Source organism: Scyliorhinus torazame, chromosome 21 (genome assembly GCF_047496885.1).
Source record: "Scyliorhinus torazame isolate Kashiwa2021f chromosome 21, sScyTor2.1, whole genome shotgun sequence".
Lineage (NCBI taxonomy): Eukaryota > Metazoa > Chordata > Chondrichthyes > Carcharhiniformes > Scyliorhinidae > Scyliorhinus > Scyliorhinus torazame.
The window spans coordinates 16,987,371-17,007,461 of record NC_092727.1 but is presented as its reverse complement, the minus strand read 5'-3'; the positions used below and the strand labels follow the sequence as shown (position 1 = coordinate 17,007,461).

The following is a 20,091-nucleotide window of genomic DNA, read 5'->3' as shown; positions in this document are numbered from 1 at the left end:
AAAGGGAGACAACTGAATGTTAACGTGCGACGACTATTAGGGGTGATAATGATGCCCCCAGTGGAGGGGGAGGCAGAGATAGTGGCGCAATGGACGCAGAGAAGGCATTTGATAGGATGGAGTGGGAGTATTTATGGGAAGTGTTAAGGAGGTTTGGGTTTGGGAACGGGTTTATTAGCTGGGTTAGACTTCTTTATGGGGCTCCAACGGCAAGCGTAGTTACAGGTCGACATAGATCGGAGTATTTCCGACTAAATAGGGGAACAAGACAGGGATGCCCGCTGTCTCCATTGTTGTTCGCGTTGGCAATTGAACCTCTGGCCATGACGTTGATCGACTCCAGGAAATGGAGAGGGGTGATTAGAGGGGGAGAAGAACACCGAGTCTCGTTATATGCGGATGACCTATTGTTATACGTGTCGGACCCAGCGGGGGGGAATGATAGAGGTTATGCGAATTTTGAGGGGGTTCGGGGATTTCTCGGGGTATAGGCTAAACATGGGGAACAGTGAATTATTTGTGATACATCCAGGGGACCAGAGTAGAGAGATAGAAGGCTTGCCTCTAAGGAAAGTGGAAAGAAACTTCCGATACCTGGGGATTCAGATCGCTAGGAGCTGGGGAACCTTGCACAGACTTAATCTGACACGGTTGGTAGAACAAATGGAGGAGGACTTCAAGAGGTGGGACATGCAGCCTCTATCGCTGGCGGGCAGGGTGCAAGCAATTAAGATGATGGTCCTCCCGAGGTTCTTATTTGTATTTCAATGTCTCCCTATACTAATCACCAAGACCTTTTTTAATAAAATAGACAGGAGCATCACGAGCTTCGTGTGGGCAGGGAAAGTTCCGAGAGTAAGGAGGGGGTTCCTTCAGCGTAGTAGGGACAGAGGAGGATTGGCACTACCGAACTTGGGCGATTACTATTGGGCCGCCAATGTGGCAATGATACGTAAATGGATGATGGAGGGTGAGGGAGCGGCGTGGGAAAGACTGGAGAGAAACTCCTGTAAAGGGACGAGTTTAGAGGCGCTGGTGACGGCGCCGCTACTGATCTCACCTAAAAAGTTTACCACGAACCCGGTGGTGGCGGCAACATTGAATATCTGGGGACAGTGGAGGCGACAGAGAGGGGTGCAGGGAGCCCTGGTGGGGTCCCCAATCAGGAACAACCATAGGTTCGCCCCAGGAAGAATGGATGGAGGATTTCAGAGCTGGTACCAGTTGGGAATTAGGAGGGTGGGAGATTTATTTATAGATGGGACTTTTGCGAGCTTGGGAGCATTGGAGGAAAAGTATAAGTTGCCCCGGGGAAATTTCTTGAGATATATGCAGGTGAGGGCGTTTACTAGACAACAGGTGAGGGAATTTCCGTTGCTCCCGACACAGGGGATACAGGACAGGGTGCTTTCAGGGGTCTGGGTCGGAGAGGGCAAGGTGTCAGAGATTTACCGAGAGATGAGGGAAGAGGGGGAGGAGTCGGTGGGCGAACTAAAAGGAAAGTGGGAAGAAGAACTAGGGGAGGAGAAAGAGGAGGGTATGTGGGCTGATGCACTAAGCAGGGTAAATTCCTCTTCCTCATGCGCCAGGCTTAGCCTGATTCAATTTAAGGTGCTACATAGAGCACACATAACGGGAGCAAGATTGAGCAGGTTCTTTGGAGTGGAGGACAAATGTGGGAGGTGTGGCGGGAGCCCGGCAAACCACGCACATATGTTTTGGGCGTGCCCGGCACTGGAAGGGTATTGGAAGGGAGTGACGGGAGTGATTTCGCGGGTGGTGAAGGCCCGGGTCAAACCAGGCTGGGGGTTAGCTCTATTTGGAGTTGCGGAAAAGCCGGGAGTGCAGGAGGCGAAAGAGGCCGACGTTGTGGCCTTTGCGTCCCTAGTAGCCCGGCGCAGGATCCTACTCATGTGGAAGGAGACGAAACCCCCCGGACTGGAGGCCTGGGTAAATGATATGGCGGAGTTCATTAAACTGGAGCAGATAAAGTTTGCCCTGAGAGGATCGGCTCAAGGGTTCACCAGGCGGTGGCAGCCATTTCTCGACTACCTGGCGGAACGTTAGAGGGAAGACAGATGACCAGCAGCAGCAACCCAGGGGGAAGGGGGGGGGGGGGAGGGGGGGGGGGGGTTAGTTTAGTTTAGGTCAAAGATAAAGGGGTTTTGTTACTTGTGTATTGTTAAAAATTTCCGTATTGTTATTGTTGCGTTTGCTTTGTAAGAGGGGAAAAATTGTTGTTTGGGAAAAAAATTTCAATAAAACATATTTAAAAAAAAAAGAAAAGGCACGGACGAAGTTTATCAGAATGTTATGGGGGATGAATCCCAAACGTGCAGGTTAAGTGGATTGGCTATAATCAATGCGCAGGGTTACGGGGATGGTGGGGAGGGGAGTGGGCCTAAGTAGTGTGCTCTTTTGGAGGATGGGTGCAGACTCGATGGGCCGAATGGCCTCCTTCTGCATTGTAGGGATTCTACGGAGGGACATAATGTATGAGGAGAGGTTGGAAACATTAGGAATGTTCTCCTTGGCACAGAGAAGGTTACTGTTGGGCATCTATCCCTCTCAGAGAGATGATAGACTGCACCCAGAGTGTTGGTCACCACTGTATTGAACATGGTCTGTTGTAGCTGTACAGGCTGATTCGTCAGTGGCAGCCCCTTCCACAGCTGGCACATTGCTCGAGATTGACATTTTTTTTTCTGCAATGTTTTCCAGCACCTGCTTATTTCTTTTGTCCTCTGCTTTTTCTGGAGCTCCTTCCTGACTGCTTGTCAGCAGCCAGGACGTCCTGTGCATCAACTCCGATCCCGGTCACCTTGCACTCTTGCTTGCAGACCTAGTAGGATAGCAGATGTGGGCGACCTGTTAGTCTTGTGCCAAGAGCAAACTTGTCATAAGGTATGTCTGGCTCTCATCTTTCAGAGAATTCTTGTGCTCAAGAACATCGTAATAATAATAATCTTTATTAGTGTCACAAGTAGTCACAATTAACACTGCAGTGAAGTTACTGTGAAAATCCCCTAGTCACCACATTCCGGCGCCAGTTCGGGAACACTGAGGGAGAATTCATGATTGTCCAATTCACCTAACAAGCACATCTTACGGGACTTGTGGGAGGAAACTGGAGCACTCAGAGGAAACACGCGCAGACACGGGGAGAACGTGCAGACTCCGCACAGACAGTGACCCAAGCCAGGAATCGAACCCAGGTCTCTGGCACTGTGAAGCTACAGTGCTAACCACTGTGCTACTGTGCCAGCTATCTGGAAAGGTGATGAAAGCTGATGCAATAAAAGTAGAACCATAGAATAGGATCTCTACAATGCCATTCGGCCCATTGAGTCTATCCCGATCCTCTGAAGGAGCACCCTACCTAGGCTCACTCCTCCAACTAACGTGAACATCTTTGAGCAAAAAAAGGCAATTTAAGATGGCCAATCCACCTAACCTGCACATCTTTGGACTGGGGGAGGAAACTGGAGCACCCGGAGGAAACCCACGCAGACACGGGGGAAGTGAAAACTCCACACGGTCATCCAAGACTGGAATTGAAACCGGGGTCCCTGGTGCTGAGAGACAGCGGTGCTAACCACTGTGCTGCCATGTCCTTAAAAGGACTTGAGGGTGAGGAACCTGCATGGATTTTTTTTTAAAGAAGGAAGAATTAAAAGAAAAACGACCCGCTGGGAATAATCGAGAGAAGAGTAATAAATGAAGTGGTTTGGGAATGACAGGGAGGGGGGGGGAGAATAGGCAATGAGGAAGAGGCAGTGTGGGTTGAGTTGTCCTTTAGTAGCTTCACCACAAGTGGCTGGCGTCGCTGTTTTTCCTGCGGGTGAGGTGTTGGGACGGGTTGGAGACAGACTCCAGCAGTAAGTGGGGTGGCAGTGCCGCCCGGGGAGTCCCGCAGCTGGCACCCGGTGGGGTTCTCTGTTTGCGCTGCCGCCTGTTTCGCGGCTGCGGGGCTTTTTGCTGGGCCCGGCCCCGGAGATGCATTGAAAGTTCCTCCGCTTCGAGGAGAGCGAAAGGCCGACGGGCTGCGGAGGAGGAAGTGTCGCTGCAAGGGACCGAGCCCAGCCGCACAAAGCAAGCACGCCGATTCTACCCCGCGGGTACACTAAACGGGCCAGGGTGGCACCATGGCAGTGTTGCACAGGGGGGCAAGGAGTGAGCTACTGGTTTTTCATGAGAAGTGGAGGGAGACTGTGCGCTGCTGACCGCACCATGTTGCAATGGAGCTGGGTAAACTCCATGCTGCCTGGCTGTGTGAGCTGCCAAGTGTTCTGCAGTTTTGTGCAGGGCTCACAATCTTCAGCCTGGTGAGGGCCACATTCAGCAACAACTTTCATTTATATAGCACCTCTTTAAGGTAATAAAACACCCCAAAGTGCTTTGCAGGAGTGGCATCGAATAGAATTTGACACGAGCCGCATAAAATGAAACCAGGAAGGGTGTGCCCAAAAAAACTTGGGTCAAAGGGGCAGCTTTGTAATGAATGAATGAATTAATAATCTTTATTGTCACAAGTAGGCTTACATTGACACTGCAATGAAGTTACTGTGAAAAGCCCCTAGTCGCCACATTCCGGCGCCTGTTCGGGTACACAGAGGGAGAATTCAGAATGTCCAAATTACCTAAGGAGAGGTGGGAGAAACGGAGCGGTTTAGGGAGGGAATTCCGGAACGTAGGGCCTCGGCAGCTGGAGGTAGGGCAGCCAATGGTGGACCAATTTAAATGCTTAAGAGGCCAGAATTGGAGGGGACACCGAGGTCTGAGGGGGTATGTAGGGCTGGATGAATTTCTGCCAGAGTTTGGGAGGAAGAGAGGCCACGGAGGGAATCAAAAACAAAAAGGTAGCTGAAAGGAATGAGTGACGACTAAAGGTTCCATCACTGGCAACTCATCAGTGATGGGCAGACACCCAGTTTGAGTTTGTATGATTTTTAACTTATTGAAGAGGGCATCTGAAATGTTTGACTGGTATTGTCTCCCCAGGCTCGAATAAGGAATGAAACAGGGAGGCAGCACCTTGCTTGTGGGAGAGGGGAATTTTTCCTTTGCTGCTGGACTGTGTGATGGTGTGGACAGAAACACCCGGATCATTGCAACCTGCTACGAAAGTGAAAAAGAAATAGTGAAGCATAAAAATGCAGTCAGGAATATCGCCCTCCTGTTAGAAAAAGGTAAGGAAGCATCACTAAAGATGAATGCAGTGGGTGTGATAAAAGAAAAACTGCAAAGAAATCTGAAATATTTAATAATAATATTTATTATTGTCGCAAGTCGGCCTACATTAACACTGCAATGGCGTGACTGTGACAATCCCCTAGCTGCCACACTACGGCACCTGTTCGGGTACACCGAGAGAGAATTCAGAATGTTCAATTCACCTAACAGCGCGTCTTTCGGGACCTGTGGGAAGAAACCGGAGCACCCAGAGGAAACCCACGCAGACACAAGGAGAACGTACATTTCTAGTTTGGTGGAGAGAGTGAAAGCTGATCTGGCAAGGTGGGATGGTCTCCCTCTGTCACTGACGGGTCGGGTACAGGCGGTTAAAATGAACATGTTGTCGCGATTTTTGTTTATTTTTCAATGCCTGCCGATTTTCCTGCCAAAGGCTTTTTCTCAGAGAGATTGAGGGAAGGATTACGTCGTTCATATGGGGTGGAAAGGTGGTCAGAGTTAGAAAGATGCTGCTACAGAGGAGAAGGCAGGCAGGGGGTATGGGTCTTCCGAACCTGATGTATTACTACTGGGCGGCGAATGTGAAGAAGGTGCGGAGCTGGGTCAGAGGGGTTGATTCCCAGTGGGTCAGAATGGAGGAGAGTTTGTGCAGGGGGTCAGGATTGAAAGCACTAGCAACAGCGCTGCTCCCGATAGCCCCAGGGAAATACTCAGGGAGTCCGGTAATAAAAGCTTCATTGAGAATTTGGAGGCAACACTTCGGGTTGGGGGCAGGGTCAAGGGAAATGTCGATTCAGGGGAACCACAGATTTGAGCCAGGGAGGTGGGATGGAAATTTTCAGAAATGGGAGGAGAAGGGGATTAAGATGCTAAAAGATTTGTTTCTTAGGAGTCGGTTTGCAGGGCTGAAGGAGTTGGAAACGAAGGAGGGCTGGAGCAGAGGGAAATGTTTAGATACATGCAGGTTCGAAATTTTGCCAGAAAGGAGATACAGGGCTTCCCAGTGCAGCCGGCCTCCACATTGCTGGAGGAGGTGCTGACGACAGGGGGACAGGAGAAGGGGATAGTGTCAGCGGTTTAAGGGGCTATTTTGGAAGAGGAGAAGGCACAACTGGCAGGGATCAAAGCAAAGTCGGAGGAAGAGTTGGGAGAGAATATGGAGGAGGGGTTCTGGTGTGAGGTGATCTGGAGAGTGAATGCCTCCACCTCGTGCGCGAGGTTGGGGCTTATACAGCTGAAGGTGGTACACAGAGCACACCTCACGAGGGTGAGATCGAGCCGATTCTTTGAAGGAGTAGAAGATGTGTGTGAACGTTGCCGGGGGGGGGGGAGGGCGGGGGGGTGCTAATCACGTTCATATGTTTTGGTCCTGTCCAAAGCTAGAGGATTACTGGAAGGAGGTTTTTAGGGTAATTTCTAAAGTGATGCACGTGAAACTAGACCCGGGCCCCCGGGAGGCAATATTCAGGGTGTCGGCCAGCCAGGGTTGGAAACTGGTGTGGAAGCAGATGTTGTAGCTTTCGCCTCGTTGATCGCCCGAAGGCGGATCCTGATGGGATGGAGGGCAGCCTCTCCACCCAGTGCCCTGGTGTGGCGGGGGGACTTGTTGGAATTCTTGAGAAGGTTAAGTTTGAACTGAGGGGAAGGATGGAGGGGTTCTACAATTCATGGGCATTATTCATTATGCACTTTCAGGAACTGGATAACATTGAACATTAGTTTGCGGGGGTGGGTGGGAGGGTTGGGGGGAGGGGGGCGGTGTATGTTAATGGTGACTATGGGTGATTTCTGATTCCTTTTTGTCATTTGTTTATGTGAACATGCGGGCTAATGTTTGGGGTTTGGTGGGAGGATAGGATTTTTGTGATTGATATGGGGATTGACATATTTGTGAAGGGTAGGTTGTGCCTCACAAACCTTTGAGAAGGTGACCAAACAGGTGGATGAGGGTAAAGCAGTTGATGTGGTGTATATGGATTTCAGCAAAGCGTTTGATAAGGTTCCCCACGGTAGGCTACTGCAGAAAATACAGAGGCATGGGATTCAGGGTGATTTAGCAGTTTGGATCAGAAATTGGCTAGCTGGAAGAAGACAAAGGGTGGTGGTTGATGGGAAATGTTCAGACTGGAGTCCAGTTACTAGTGGTGTACCACAAGGATCTGTTTTGGGGCCACTGCTGTATGTCATTCTTATAAATGACCTGGAGAAGGATGGGTGAGTAAATTTGCAGGTGACACTAAACTCGGTGGAGTTGTGGAAAGTGCGGAAGGATGTTACAAGTTACAGTGGGACATAGATAAGCTGCAGCGCTGGGCTGAGAGGTGGCAAATGGAGTTTAATGCAGAAAAGTGTGAGGTGACTCATTTTGGAAGGAATAACAGGAAGACAGAGTACTGGGCTAATGGTAAGATTCTTGGTAGTGTGGATGAGCAGAGAGATCTCGGTGTCCATGTACATAGATCCCTGAAAGTTGCCACCCAGGTTGAGAGGGTTGTTAAGAAGGCGTACGGTATGTTAGCTTTTATTGGTAGAGGGATTGAGTTTTGGAGCCATGAGGTTATGTTGCAGCTGTACAAAACTCTGGTGCGGCCGCATTTGGAGTATTGCGTGCATTTCTGGTTGCCGCATTATAGGAAGGATGTGGAAGCATTGGAAAGGTGCAGAGGAGATTTACCAGAATGTTGCCTGGTATGGAGGGAAGATCTTATGAGGGAAGGCTGAGGGACTTGAGGCTGTTTTCGTTAGAGAGAAGAAGGCTAAGAGGTGACTTAATTGAGGCATACAAGATGATCAGAGGATTGGATAGGGTGGACAGTGAGAGCCTTTTTCCTCGGATGGTGATGTCTAGCACGAGGGGACATAGCTTTAAATTGAGGGGAGATAGATATAAGACAGATGTCAGAGATAGTTTCTTTACTCCGAGAGTAGTAAGGGCGTGGAATGACCTGCCTGCAACAGTAGTGGACTTGCCAACACTAAGGGCATTCAAATGGTCATTAGATAGACATATGGACGATAAGGGAATAGTGTAGATGGGCTTTAGAGTGGTTTCACAGGTCGGCGCAACATCGAGGGCCGAAGGGCCTGTACTGCGCTGTAATGTTCTATGTTCTATGATTATTGTTTATTGTTGGTGGGTGCAAATTTGGGAGAAATTGTGAAAAAGGAAAATAAAAAATATTTTTTAAAAAAGACACAGGGAGAACGTGCAGACTCCGCACAGACAGTGACCCGAATGGGAATCGAACATGGGACTCTGGAGCTGTGAAGCCACAGTGCTACCGTGCTGCCCACTCGCGCATAGCAGCTCTGACGAAAAAAGGCTGGTGGGTGTTTGATAGCATCTTTCATCCAAATTCATTATTTGCAAGTGTAGCCACCTAAAATGGCTGATTCCCGATTAATTTGGCCAAAAACCCGATGTAAAATGGCAAACCGAAAAGGCTGATGGGAAAATCAGCCAACAGGGCACAAACGGACAGCTGCAGACAGAACAGTGTATTCGGCTCTGGGGAAGTCGGCCCAGATCGATAGCTGCAACCATTAGCAGCACACCAACCCAGCCATCTGCAGTTTAATCGGCTATCCCCGGGAACAATTGCAACAAATTAGCAATTGAAAGCCGATCCAGACCTCTCGGCGCCAGCAGTGGCCAAGACAAAGAAAGGTGAACGACCACCCCCCGATCAAGGAATCGCCCCATTATTGGAGCATATCGAACCCAGTGGTTGGGACAAAGTCCAATCACTTGGGACTAGGGTCAAGGTCCTCCCCGAGAGGCGGGAAGCCCCTGGAAACTATAAGAGTAAGGGGCCAAGTTCAGATCGACCCTTCTCTCCCTTCTTCTCCTGCTCGCAACCTTCGCAAGAACCATCGACAACAAACCGTAAGTTTGACTCCAGCGATCGCTACCCGATAGAGACTCCTAGCCATCGACCTGTATCAGCCTTTGAATCCCGCAGGCCAGACCCAATTCGATAAGCCATTCGTTTCCCTGACCTGGTGGGCCATTCCCAAAGTTAAGTATTGGCCTGTAGAGGTAGGTAGTAGTCTAGATTATTGTATAAGTATTTATTGCTGTATATAATAAATGACCGTTGATTTTACTCTTACTAAGCGGTGTGCTGTCTTATTAATCATAACTAGAGCTTGAACCACGTGGCGGTATCAGAAAGATACCTGGTGACTCGTGAGCAAAGGTGACAGAATTAGAGCTAATAAAACTAAGGCTAGTAAGAGCAACACAAGTCATGACGCTTCGGTGAAAAGTCATATAATGTTAGTTATTCATTTAGAAACTTTGCAAAAGAGTTAAAGACAACACTGGCTTCCATGCCATGTTACTTTATCGGGATCGGTCATTTAGGACTGAGATGAGGAGAAATATCTTCACCCAGATATTGGTGAGCCTGTGGAATTCTCTACCACAGAAGGCTGGGGAGGCAAAATCACTGAATATATTTAAGAAGGAAGTAGATAGATTTCTAGACTCAGCTCGATGGGCCGAATGACCTATACCTGCTCTCTGAATTCTCCCTCCGTGTACCCGAACAGGCGCTGGAATGTGGCGACTAGGGGCTTTTCACAGTAACTTCATTGCAGTGTTAATTTCAGCCTACTTGTGACAATAGAGATTATTATCATTATTAGGGACAGGAGTTGTTAATTCAGCCTCTCGACCCTCTCCGCCATTCAATATGATCATGGCTGATCTCCATTCGGCCTCAACTCCACTTCCTGTCTGTCCTCCATAATCCTTCAGCCCATTACTAATGAAAATTCTGTCTATCTCCTCAAACTTACTCAATGTCCCGGGCATTGACTGCACTCTAGGGTAGTGAATTCCTCAGATTCACGACCCTTTGAAAGAAGTAATTTCTCCTCCTCTCTGTTTTAAATCTGCTACCATTTATCCTAAAACTATGACCTCTTGTTTTAATTTGGGCCACAAGACTATACGTTACTTTGTCAATACCTTTTATCATCTTATATACCTCAATGAGATTTTCTATGTTTCGATGAAAGTGTCCAGAAGTGACCAACAGTGATCCTGCTGTTGTAAGTTGCACCTCCTCTCGATCCACCTTTTATTCCTTCCTTCCATTATGACCCTTTCTTGACTTGTACCATCATCCCTTTTGTCACCTTTGTCCTCTTGCCTCCACCTCATCTGTACTTTCAAAAGACCTGTTGCCTTTTAAACTTTGATGAAAGGTCATCGACCTGAAATATCAACTCTCTTTTTCTCTCGGCTGTTCGACCTGCAGAGTATTTCCAGCATTTTCTGTTTTTAACTATTGCTGGGTTGCAGATCGTGAGAATTGAGACGTGTGGTAAACAACGGTCAGTTTAATTTAAATACTTTTGTTCGATGTTTTTACCAACTAAGCTGACAAGATTTTACTTAATCAGTTTATAAAGGAGTTATTCAGTTGCAAGAAGATGGATTGTGAATTATTTGTGCCTTGGGTTTTATTGCGACAACCTAATTTTTCTGTTAAATTTCCCACTGAAGGGGCAGCACGGTGGCCCAGTGGTTAGTACTGCTATCTACGGCGCCGAAGACCCGGGTTCGATCCCGGCCTCCGGCCACTGTCTGTGTGGAGTTTGCACATTCTCCCTTGTCTGCGTTGGTCTCACCCCCACAACCCAAAGATGTGCAGGTTAGGTGAATTGGCGATGCTAAATTGCCCATTAATTGGACAAAAAGAATTGGTTACTCTAAATTTTTTTTTTTTAAAGAAAGAAACAAGAAATAAATTTCCTACTTAAATTGACTTAATCACAAGTTTCTGCTACAGTTCAATCATCAGCTGGAACCAGTTTGTCGGAAGTGCCATTGAGCTCTTCTCTCACCCCAGACAAGTTAAGGATTAATGGGTCACAAAAGAGATACCTACTTTCTTTCCTCACTGAAACACAGCAAACCTAACAACAATAAATTAATTAACAACAGGACAATTATAGTGAAATTGATTTTTTTTAATATAGCGTTTGTGTTCAACTTAATGTGACATTGTTCAGATTAAAGTAGCCATTTTAGCACTGTTCATTTGAATATACTGCATTCATAATTATATAAACTTCTAATTCCATGCTGAATAAGGAGAAAAATAAAAATAAATAAAACTTGTGTGACGTTTTTCTGAAGTAATTGTGGTGGGCAATATGATAGCTGAACGTACTGGTGACAACCCGTCCAGCAATGGAAAATGACAGAGTCATCCAGACTCGAAACGTTAGCTCCCTTCTCGCTCCACAGATGCTGTCAGATCTGCTGCGCTTGTTCAGTATTTTCTGTTTCTGTTTCAGATTCCAGCATCTGCAGTAATTTGCTTTTATCTTATTATAATGGAAAATCCTAATTGAGGCGGGAATAACCACCTCAGTAACCAGTATGCAGTAACCAGTCGGGTACCACAGATTGGTGCTGGGACCCCAGCTATTCACAATATATATAAATGATTTGGATGAGGGAACAAAATGTAACATCTCAGCGTTTGCAGATGATACCAAATTAGGTGGGAGGGTGAATTGTGACAAGGATGCAGGGATCCTACAACAAGATCTGGACAGGTTGGGTGAGTGGGAAAACCAATGGCAGATGCAGTATAATTTGGATAAGTGTGAGGTTATTCATTTTGGAAGCAAAAACAAGAAGCAAATTACGACCTGAATGGTTGTAAATTAGGAGAGGGGAGTGTGCAGCGGGACCTGGGTGTCCTTGTGCATCATTCGCTGCAGGTAAGCATGCAGGTGCAGCAGGCAGTAAAGAAGGTTAATGGTATGTTGGCCTTCATTGCAAGAGGTTTCGAGTATAGAAGCAGGGATGTGTTGCTGCAATTATACAGGGCCTTGGTGAGGCCACACTTGGAGTATTGTGTGCAGTTTTAGTCTCCTTCTCTGAGGAAGGATGTTCTTGCTCTCGAGGGAGTGCAGCGAAGGTTTCCCAACTGATTCCACGGATGGTGGGACTCATATGAGGAAAGATTGACTAGGTTGGGATTGTTCTCGCTGGAGTTCAGAAGAATGAGGGGGGATCTCATAGAGACTTATAAAATTCTAACAGGACTAGACAGGGTAGATGCAGGGAAGATGTTACCAATGATGGATGTGTCCAGAACCAGGGGTCACAGCCTGAGGATTCAGGATAAACCATTTCGGACAGAGATAAGGAGACATTTCCTCACACAAAGAGTGGTGAGCCTGTGGAATTCATTACCACAGGAAGTAGTTGATGCTAAAACGTGTCACATAATAAATATGGACAGGAACCAGTTGCTACAGCAAATTAACCCTTGCCCATTATCCTTCAGGAGCAGAAGTTTATTTTCAAGTGGATTGTACCAATCTCCAGCAATGTCTCCATTTGAAAAGCAGACTGCTTGACAGGATTATCTTCAATTTCCCTCACTGTGGCAGGAAAGCTGGGGTGAAAAAGAACAGAGAGCTACTGGCTAATTTTTTTCTGAGGTGCGTTCTGAAGTCATATATCAAAGTCCACAATGTCCAGTGTTAGATTAAACAATTTTCTGCTTAATGTGGAATGATTGCAATGTAGCTGATTGGGACGTGTGGGCAACGCCGATTATTGTTTTCTAAAAATGTGTATGTAGATCGATTTCTAAATCTACATTTGCAGGCAGTTTGCATATTTCTGAAACTGTGATACATGTGGGGTTGAGTGATTTTAACAATAGAAAAGGGGGGGGGAATCACAGGGATAAATTTTTTTGAAGACTTCATTCACTCAACTAGGAAGTAGGTAAAGTGGCAGGCAATAGCTTTCCACTATCGGAGATTAATGTCAAATAACGTGCTTGAGAATCTCATAGAAATCTCATAGACGTTACAGTGCAGAAGGAGGCCATTGGCCCATCGAGTCTGCACCGGCTCTTGAAAAGAGCACCCCACCCAAGCCCACACCTCCACCCTATACCCATACCCCATAACCCAGTAACCCCACCCAACACTAAGGGCAATTTTGGACACTAAGGGCAATTTAGCATAGCCAATTCGCCTCACCTGCACATCTGTGGACTGGGAGGAAACCGGAGCACCCGGAGGAAACCCACACACACACGGGGAGAACGTGCAGACTCCGCACAGACAGTGACCCAAGCCGGGAATCGAACCTGGGACCCTGGAGCTGTGAAGCAATCGTGCTAACCACTGTGCTACCGTGAATGAAGTTAGCTTGCTTGAGTGAGTCAGATAAATTTGAGTGGGGCTCCAACCTGTGATCAAAACTCATTCTCGACTGACCTCCAGCACCATGTCAACTTTGGTTAATGTGTGTGGCCAATGACAGTGTAGGTAATGGAGAAGTCATGAGATTGCATCGCTATCTACATTGTTTGTGAGTGAACAATACGAGTATATGTTGGGAAGGCGGCAATCTCTGGAAAAAGGTCAAACTTGGAAGTTGCATGTTTGGAACTGAAATATGTGTCTGGCAATTGAATTTTGCCCAAGTCATATCATTAGAAAAAGTACGAAGTCTTACAACACCAGGTTAAAGTCCAACAGGTTTGTTTCGATGTCACTAGCTTTCAGAGCGCTGCTCCTTCCTCAGGTGGATGGTGTCACCTGAGGAAGGAGCAGCGCTCCGAAAGCTAGTGACATCGAAACAAACCTGTTGGACTTTAACCTGGTGTTGTAAGACTTCGTACTGTGCTCACCCCAGTCCAACGCCGGCATCTCCACATCATTAGAAAAAGATGAGAAAACTATGATCAGAGATGCTGAATAGAGTAAGGACTAACTTTGCTGCTAATGGCTGCCATGTTTCCTGTAATACAACATGACTATGTTTAAAATCTACTTAATTGGTTGGTTGTAAAGCACGTGAGGACTGCCTGAGGTCATGAAAAGCACAAGGTCATCTGTAATTAAAATGTAAGAACATATATATCTTCATTATAACATCAAATTCTCTCCAACCAATGGCCATTGATTATCCAAAAGGCTGTTGAACTGGAAAACAGATTTTTATGTTGCCCACTCCATCCCTACGCATACACTTATAAATATGGAGTTTATTTACTCATATTATTTTTAATATGACAATTAAGAGCTCAGCTGACATTGTTATCGTGCAATGGCTAGGTTTTCCTGCGAATGATTGACAATGACAAAAGGAATAAACTAAGAGGTTATAAAGACATCTGGTCTGACACCAATTAGGTAGAATTGTTAGACATTCCCAAGGGGGATGTGCGGGCTAGATGGATTGGCCATGCCAAATTGCCCTTAGTGTCCAAAAAGCTGGGTGGTGTTACTGGGTTAGTGTGGAGGTGTGGGCTTGGGTAGGGTGCTCTTTCCAAGGGCTGGTGCAGGCTTGATGGGCCGAATGGCCTCCTTCTGCGCTGTAAATTCTATGATTCTATACAGGCCACTGTCTGGGAGGCCAGCTCCGTTTTAACAATCAGAACCCAGTAACATCCTGCAGGTGCTTAAATGGGCAGAGAGAGAGAGAAGACCACCGGTCTCCTACAGCTATCAAGCATTTGAAATCTAAGCTTCACACCACCAAATCACTGATCCATTGTCCTACTTCAGCCACCTTTTTGGCATTGGCCTGTAAGCTTTCCCTCTCTCTTCAAAAGCCCCTCTCTCTAGGGGCTTTTCACAGTAACTTCATTGAAGCCTACTTGTGACAATAAGCGATTATTCTGATTATTATTATTGTCTCCTCGTTGTCTCTAACCTAATAATAAAATCTAGCGTGATTTTACAATGGAGCAAGCAAGGTGAGATAGTCAGCTTCAAGCGCTACCTCCGCCATTACAGGGATTGAGCCAACTGAGCTAACCCGCCCTTCACCAGGCTTTCCGGATTTAAACAATGTAACTATGCTTCTATAACGTAGCCTTTGCTTCTCTTCATAATCCTCGGGTTAAAACGGTGACGACAGTCGGACAGTGAATCAGTGGTTTGGCCATGCTATTCGCTTTGCCCACAGTGGTAATAATATTGTTGTGTTTTTTTTTTTTCTTTTTCAGTTGCGCAGGTATTCTAACCACCGAAGGTGATGTCCATGTCACCCTGTGCAGGGGTCAGGGTGGGACCGCTGCTGATCACCCAACACGGGAATGGCACAACAGCTGGCAAATTGTCGCCATGGCTGCGAGGGCCGGGTTTGTTTTGAGTAAAGTGCAGCCGTTTGATTGCACACATTATTATGGCTACACGAGCACTGGGTACAGGTAGGTGAATAGTGGGAGAATCGGTTCTCAGTGTATTTTGCATCCATGTATAGCGTCTGAATATGATTTTGTTATTCCTGATGATACCTGCAAAGTGAAGTATAAGTGCTGGTTCAGGTACCTTCAGAAAATGGTAGCCATTTCATTATCATAACACTCAATGCTGTAGATGACATTTGGTCATTTGAGCACCAGCATTTGAAATTTCATTGTCCACTGTTTAAAAAGGCGATGTTTCACTGCTTACATTAAAATTCCACCCTCCCCATCTGCTGATTGAATTCTCTGTAAAGCTCTTATTGAATAGTGTAAAATGCTGATAGAATGTCACCATACCTAGATGCAGTAGAATCATGGAATTTACAGAGCAGAAGGAGGCCATTCAGCCCATTGAGTCTGCACTGGCCCTTGGTAAGAGCACCCTACTTAAGCCCACATCTCCACCCTATCCCCGTAACCCAGTAACCCCACCTAACCTTTTGGGGCAATTTAACACAGCCAATCCACCTAACCGGCACATCTTTGGACTGTGGGAGGAAACCCGGAGCACCCGGAGGAAACCCACGCACACACGGGGAGAGAGTGCAAACTCCACACAGTCACCCGAGGCCGGAATTGAACCCGAGTCCCTGGAGCTGTGAGGCAACAGTGCGAACCACTATGTCACCGTGCCATCTTTAAAATAGATCTGCATTTATACAATGCTTTCCCCATCGCAGCCAGTGAACAGAGCAGCTATTCTATATGAGGCAAATTCCACACAAAATAATGAGATTCATTTTTAGGTAGGATAGATTTTGACCAGGACATTCTGGAATTTTTTAAAACATCCACCAGATCATGCATTCGGCAATGCTGCACTCCCTCAGCTCTCTACTAAAGAATCAGCCTACATTATGTGGGTAAATCCTCATATACGCATCTCGCCACCTCTTGTCATGCTGACAATGTTGACTTTGAAGCTAAAGCTATCATTTAATGTATCCACATGCAGTCATGAGGAGCGCATGTCCCAAATCGCTTTGATTACAATCCTTCCCTTGTGAAAGGAGTGTTAAATTGCATTTTTCTTTCAGGAGTCAAGATAAATCCTTCCAATTTGACCAAGCTCTGACCCACGTGTTCACGAGAAGCCTGCCTTTCAACGAGATAAAGCCAGTTGTTATGGAAACCATGATTGGGAGTGAGCACTGTTCCTTCCACATTCCTGAGGAACTTGTTGAAAAGATAAACAGGTGCAGTCATGGAACTATACATTGCAGAAGTTTACAGAGACGGTAACATATCAAGACAGAAGGAAAATAACTTGTAAAATTGTGTGGTGTATTATTAGCCAACAATATAAACTGGATAACATTACCATTAAAATAGCACAGAGAACAAGTTCATCACATGGCTGAAATTACTTGCGTTGCAGACAGAAAAGATTGGACCCAGAGGTCACCATTTATATCATTTTAGTCTAAAATATTTAACTAATTACACATGTTAGACCTACAAGAAATTGGCATTGTCAGAGAGCTCAAAAACTTTCATTAAATGTATATTAATTTATTGGGGAACTCTGACAGCCTTATGACATTCCCAAACATCTGTTATTTCATATTATGCACATACCATCTGATTTGTTCACTTTAAGTTCACTTACAAATGAATGATAACTTTTTATTGTGGTTGGATAAATTTCCTCCTTTAATATTTCTACCAGGAAACAGGAGAATGTCTTTAGAAAAGTGTTGTGCAAGCAGGTGCATTCATTGAAGAGAAGAAAAGTGTTACAGGGATTCAAAACAATTATTTCACTCCCCAATTTATACGTTTTCTTATCTCTTTGATGCATTTTACCTTCAGTTCTCTTTTTTAAGCATTGAGTTGTTGCCAAGGATGGTCATTAATCTTACCCTGTTCATTACTTTTGACAGAGAGTGCTGATCTTTATTCTGCTATTAACACCTATGGACCAATGCTTTGTCTCTTTATACTATCATTATCACTCCCTTTGCCTTGTGTTCCATGACATCTTTGTCATTTATTCTCCCCCACTTTCTAACCTGTCTCTGAACTTCTCTTTTGTTCCACCTGCTCCTTCCCCTTTTCCAACAGCATAAAACCCATCACATTCCTTTTTTAAAATAAATTTAGAGTACCCAATTATCATTTTTTTTCCAATTAAGGGGCAATTTAGCGTGGTCGGTCCACCTAATCTGCACATCTTTGGGTTGTGGGATGAAACCCTTGCAGACACGGGGAGAATGTGCAAACTCCACACAGACAGTGATCCAGGGCCGGGATTCGAACCCGGGTCCTCAGGGCCCAGTGCTATCCACTGCGCCACCGTGCTGCCCGAACCCCATCACATTCCTACCTCTCAGTTCTGAAGAAGAGACATATTGGACTCGAAACATTAGTTCCGTTTCTCTCTTTCCCCCTCAGATGTTGCCGACCGGCTGAGTTTTTCCAGCACTTTCTGTTTTGATTTGGTTACTTTTGCTGACTTTCTATTGGATGTTGTTCAGATGGCGAGTGCTCATCATGCACCTCTTACAAAAGGCCCAACTACGATTAGAAATCTCCCCACCGAGGTGGGGGAGGGGTGGGTAGTAATTAAACTGAGAGAGGTGCAAGGGCTTACTTGCCTTCAGTCATGTGTTCCTCAATCTGACAACTACTTCAAGGCTCTCTACTCAAACAGGAGTGAGGAGATTCCACCACTTTACCTGATGCAGCCTCACGTAGCTAGAGGAGGTGGATTATGTGGCGAGCTCAGCTCTCGTTAGACGCTTGAATTCTCACTAATTTCTGGAAGTGGATACGAGCTATCGGAGCCACTGGTGTATCAGTAATCTGTTACTGTGCACTCAAAGCAACCCTGGGAGATGCAGCGCCCACTGTGTACAGACCGCCCCTCAGTCTGTTCATGTGAGACTGTAGCAATGACTCTTGTTCTTCGCATCCTCCTCGCTCCCCCTTATTTGAGAACTGGAGAATCATGTGCCTTTTTTTGATTGTTCTAATAGAGTTTTTGATCATTGCAGGAATTTTCTTCAGAAAGGTTCAAACCATCCAGTAAATATCATTAACAAGTTGTTGAGAAAGCAGATCTCGGATACGGCGAATGTCCAGGAACTGGAGGACAACTTCCCCCTGTTATCAAAACCATGCCTTCAGTCTGATGATGCCATTTGTCGGGCTGAGCTGTATTGGGTGAGCTGTTCCAGCTGTCAAGAGGGCAAATCGAGAAGTACTGAATGTGTACATGTGGCCGATGCTCCATGCTGTGACATTTCCATGCCACTGTCTGATCTGAGGCTGGGGAACAAGACTGGGCAGAATGCGGGCTGCCGTATAATGAACCAGGTTGGAGTCCCTGACATGAGCGAGGATTGCAGGAGGTACTGCCTTCGGCCTACTCTGACAGGATGTGTGTACAATGTTTTGCAAAGACCAGACTTCAGAACTGGAGTCATCTATGTGGTCAGTGGCACTGTTTTCAGGAAGTGTCTGATTTCCCCGCAAACTATGCCAGCATTCCATGAGATGGTTTTAGTTGGGGCTTGTAGTGACAAAACAACCCCAGACATTTTAGGCTTATTTATATACTCAGTGGAGAGAGCCATTTCATTTCTCGTAAAGTCAGCATCAAGTACTACTGCTGTGGACAAGAGCTTAGGATCGATCACCTTTAAAGAAGAGGTCAGCGGAAAAAGCTGGAATGTTTGTTTTCAAGACATGAACCACCCAGACTTTACTGATCTAACTGTTGCAAAATTGGTTTGTATTCCTCATAAACAGGATAACAATGAACTAAGTATCTGTATTACTTCCATAAATCTTGACCTACTATCCACGGTACTGTATCACATAAATGATTGGAGAATGCTATGGACATTCGATGAACGCTTCCTAAACCAGATTAGTGCAACAGAATTGAAACCCTTTTGTGAATTCTCACTCTACCCGCCCTCCTATTCACACGATGTTAGCTTCTGGCTTGATGGGGATGAGAAACCAGATGAATTGACACTCCATGCTGTTGTAAGGCGAGTAAGCAGGGATTCAGTGAAAGAATTGAAGCTGATTGACAGTTTCTGTCATGCTGAAACCAAATGTATGAGTTACTGTTACAGGTTAACATACCAGTCATGCGACAAGGCACTGTCATATCAACAAGCATTGGAAATGCAATTGCGTCTTCGCGATGAACTGCAGAAAAGCTTTAAAGTAACTCTCAGATGAAAATAAATTGGACCAAGTGTTTGAAACGTGTTTTATTTTAACCCCTTGCAGTGCAGGATTGGCACATCACATACTATTGATACCAGCTATGTTTTAAGGAAAAATTATACATGAGTAAATAAACATCAATGTTTGCAATATGCTTCTTGTTCCATGGGTTTAATTCATCACCTCAAACATCCCTCGCTACTCATACGGAATAATATGTCACCTTTGATTCATTCAAAATGTTGTCCAGATGTAAACCAAATTTGGAAGGCTGAATGTACTGCTGAATTTTCACAGTTGAAGTGAACATGAGATTGAAATTGTCACATGAACAACATTTTGGTGTGGGGAATAACCCCCCCCCCCCCCCCCCCCCACCCCAATGTTAAACGCGTCTCACTTATTAACTGAGTCATATAAGCTCCTAGAATTTGATTTGTGCTTCAGATGAGTAGAGAAATTGATC

The 20,091-nt window shown here is 45.9% G+C and overlaps 1 protein-coding gene across 5 annotated transcripts; it reads left to right on the top strand.

The window, feature by feature from the left end:
• Positions 1–3,821: 3,821 nt before the first annotated feature.
• Positions 3,822–19,779, top strand: fdxacb1 (ferredoxin-fold anticodon binding domain containing 1). Of its 5 annotated transcripts, none has more exons than XM_072486574.1 (6): positions 3,822–3,878; positions 5,002–5,189; positions 12,510–12,666; positions 15,198–15,401; positions 16,478–16,636; positions 18,437–19,779. In XM_072486574.1, the coding sequence occupies exons 2-6, from the start codon at positions 5,015–5,017 to the stop codon at positions 19,635–19,637; spliced, it is 1,896 nt and encodes a 631-aa protein (XP_072342675.1). In that variant the 5' UTR covers positions 3,822–3,878; positions 5,002–5,014; the 3' UTR covers positions 19,638–19,779. The 5 variants fall into 5 exon arrangements, with proteins under 5 accessions (XP_072342675.1, XP_072342677.1, XP_072342673.1 ...); XM_072486576.1 differs by lacking the exon at positions 3,822–3,878 and adding an exon at positions 3,885–4,092; XM_072486572.1 differs by lacking the exon at positions 3,822–3,878 and adding an exon at positions 3,885–4,118.
• Positions 19,780–20,091: the final 312 nt, after the last annotated feature.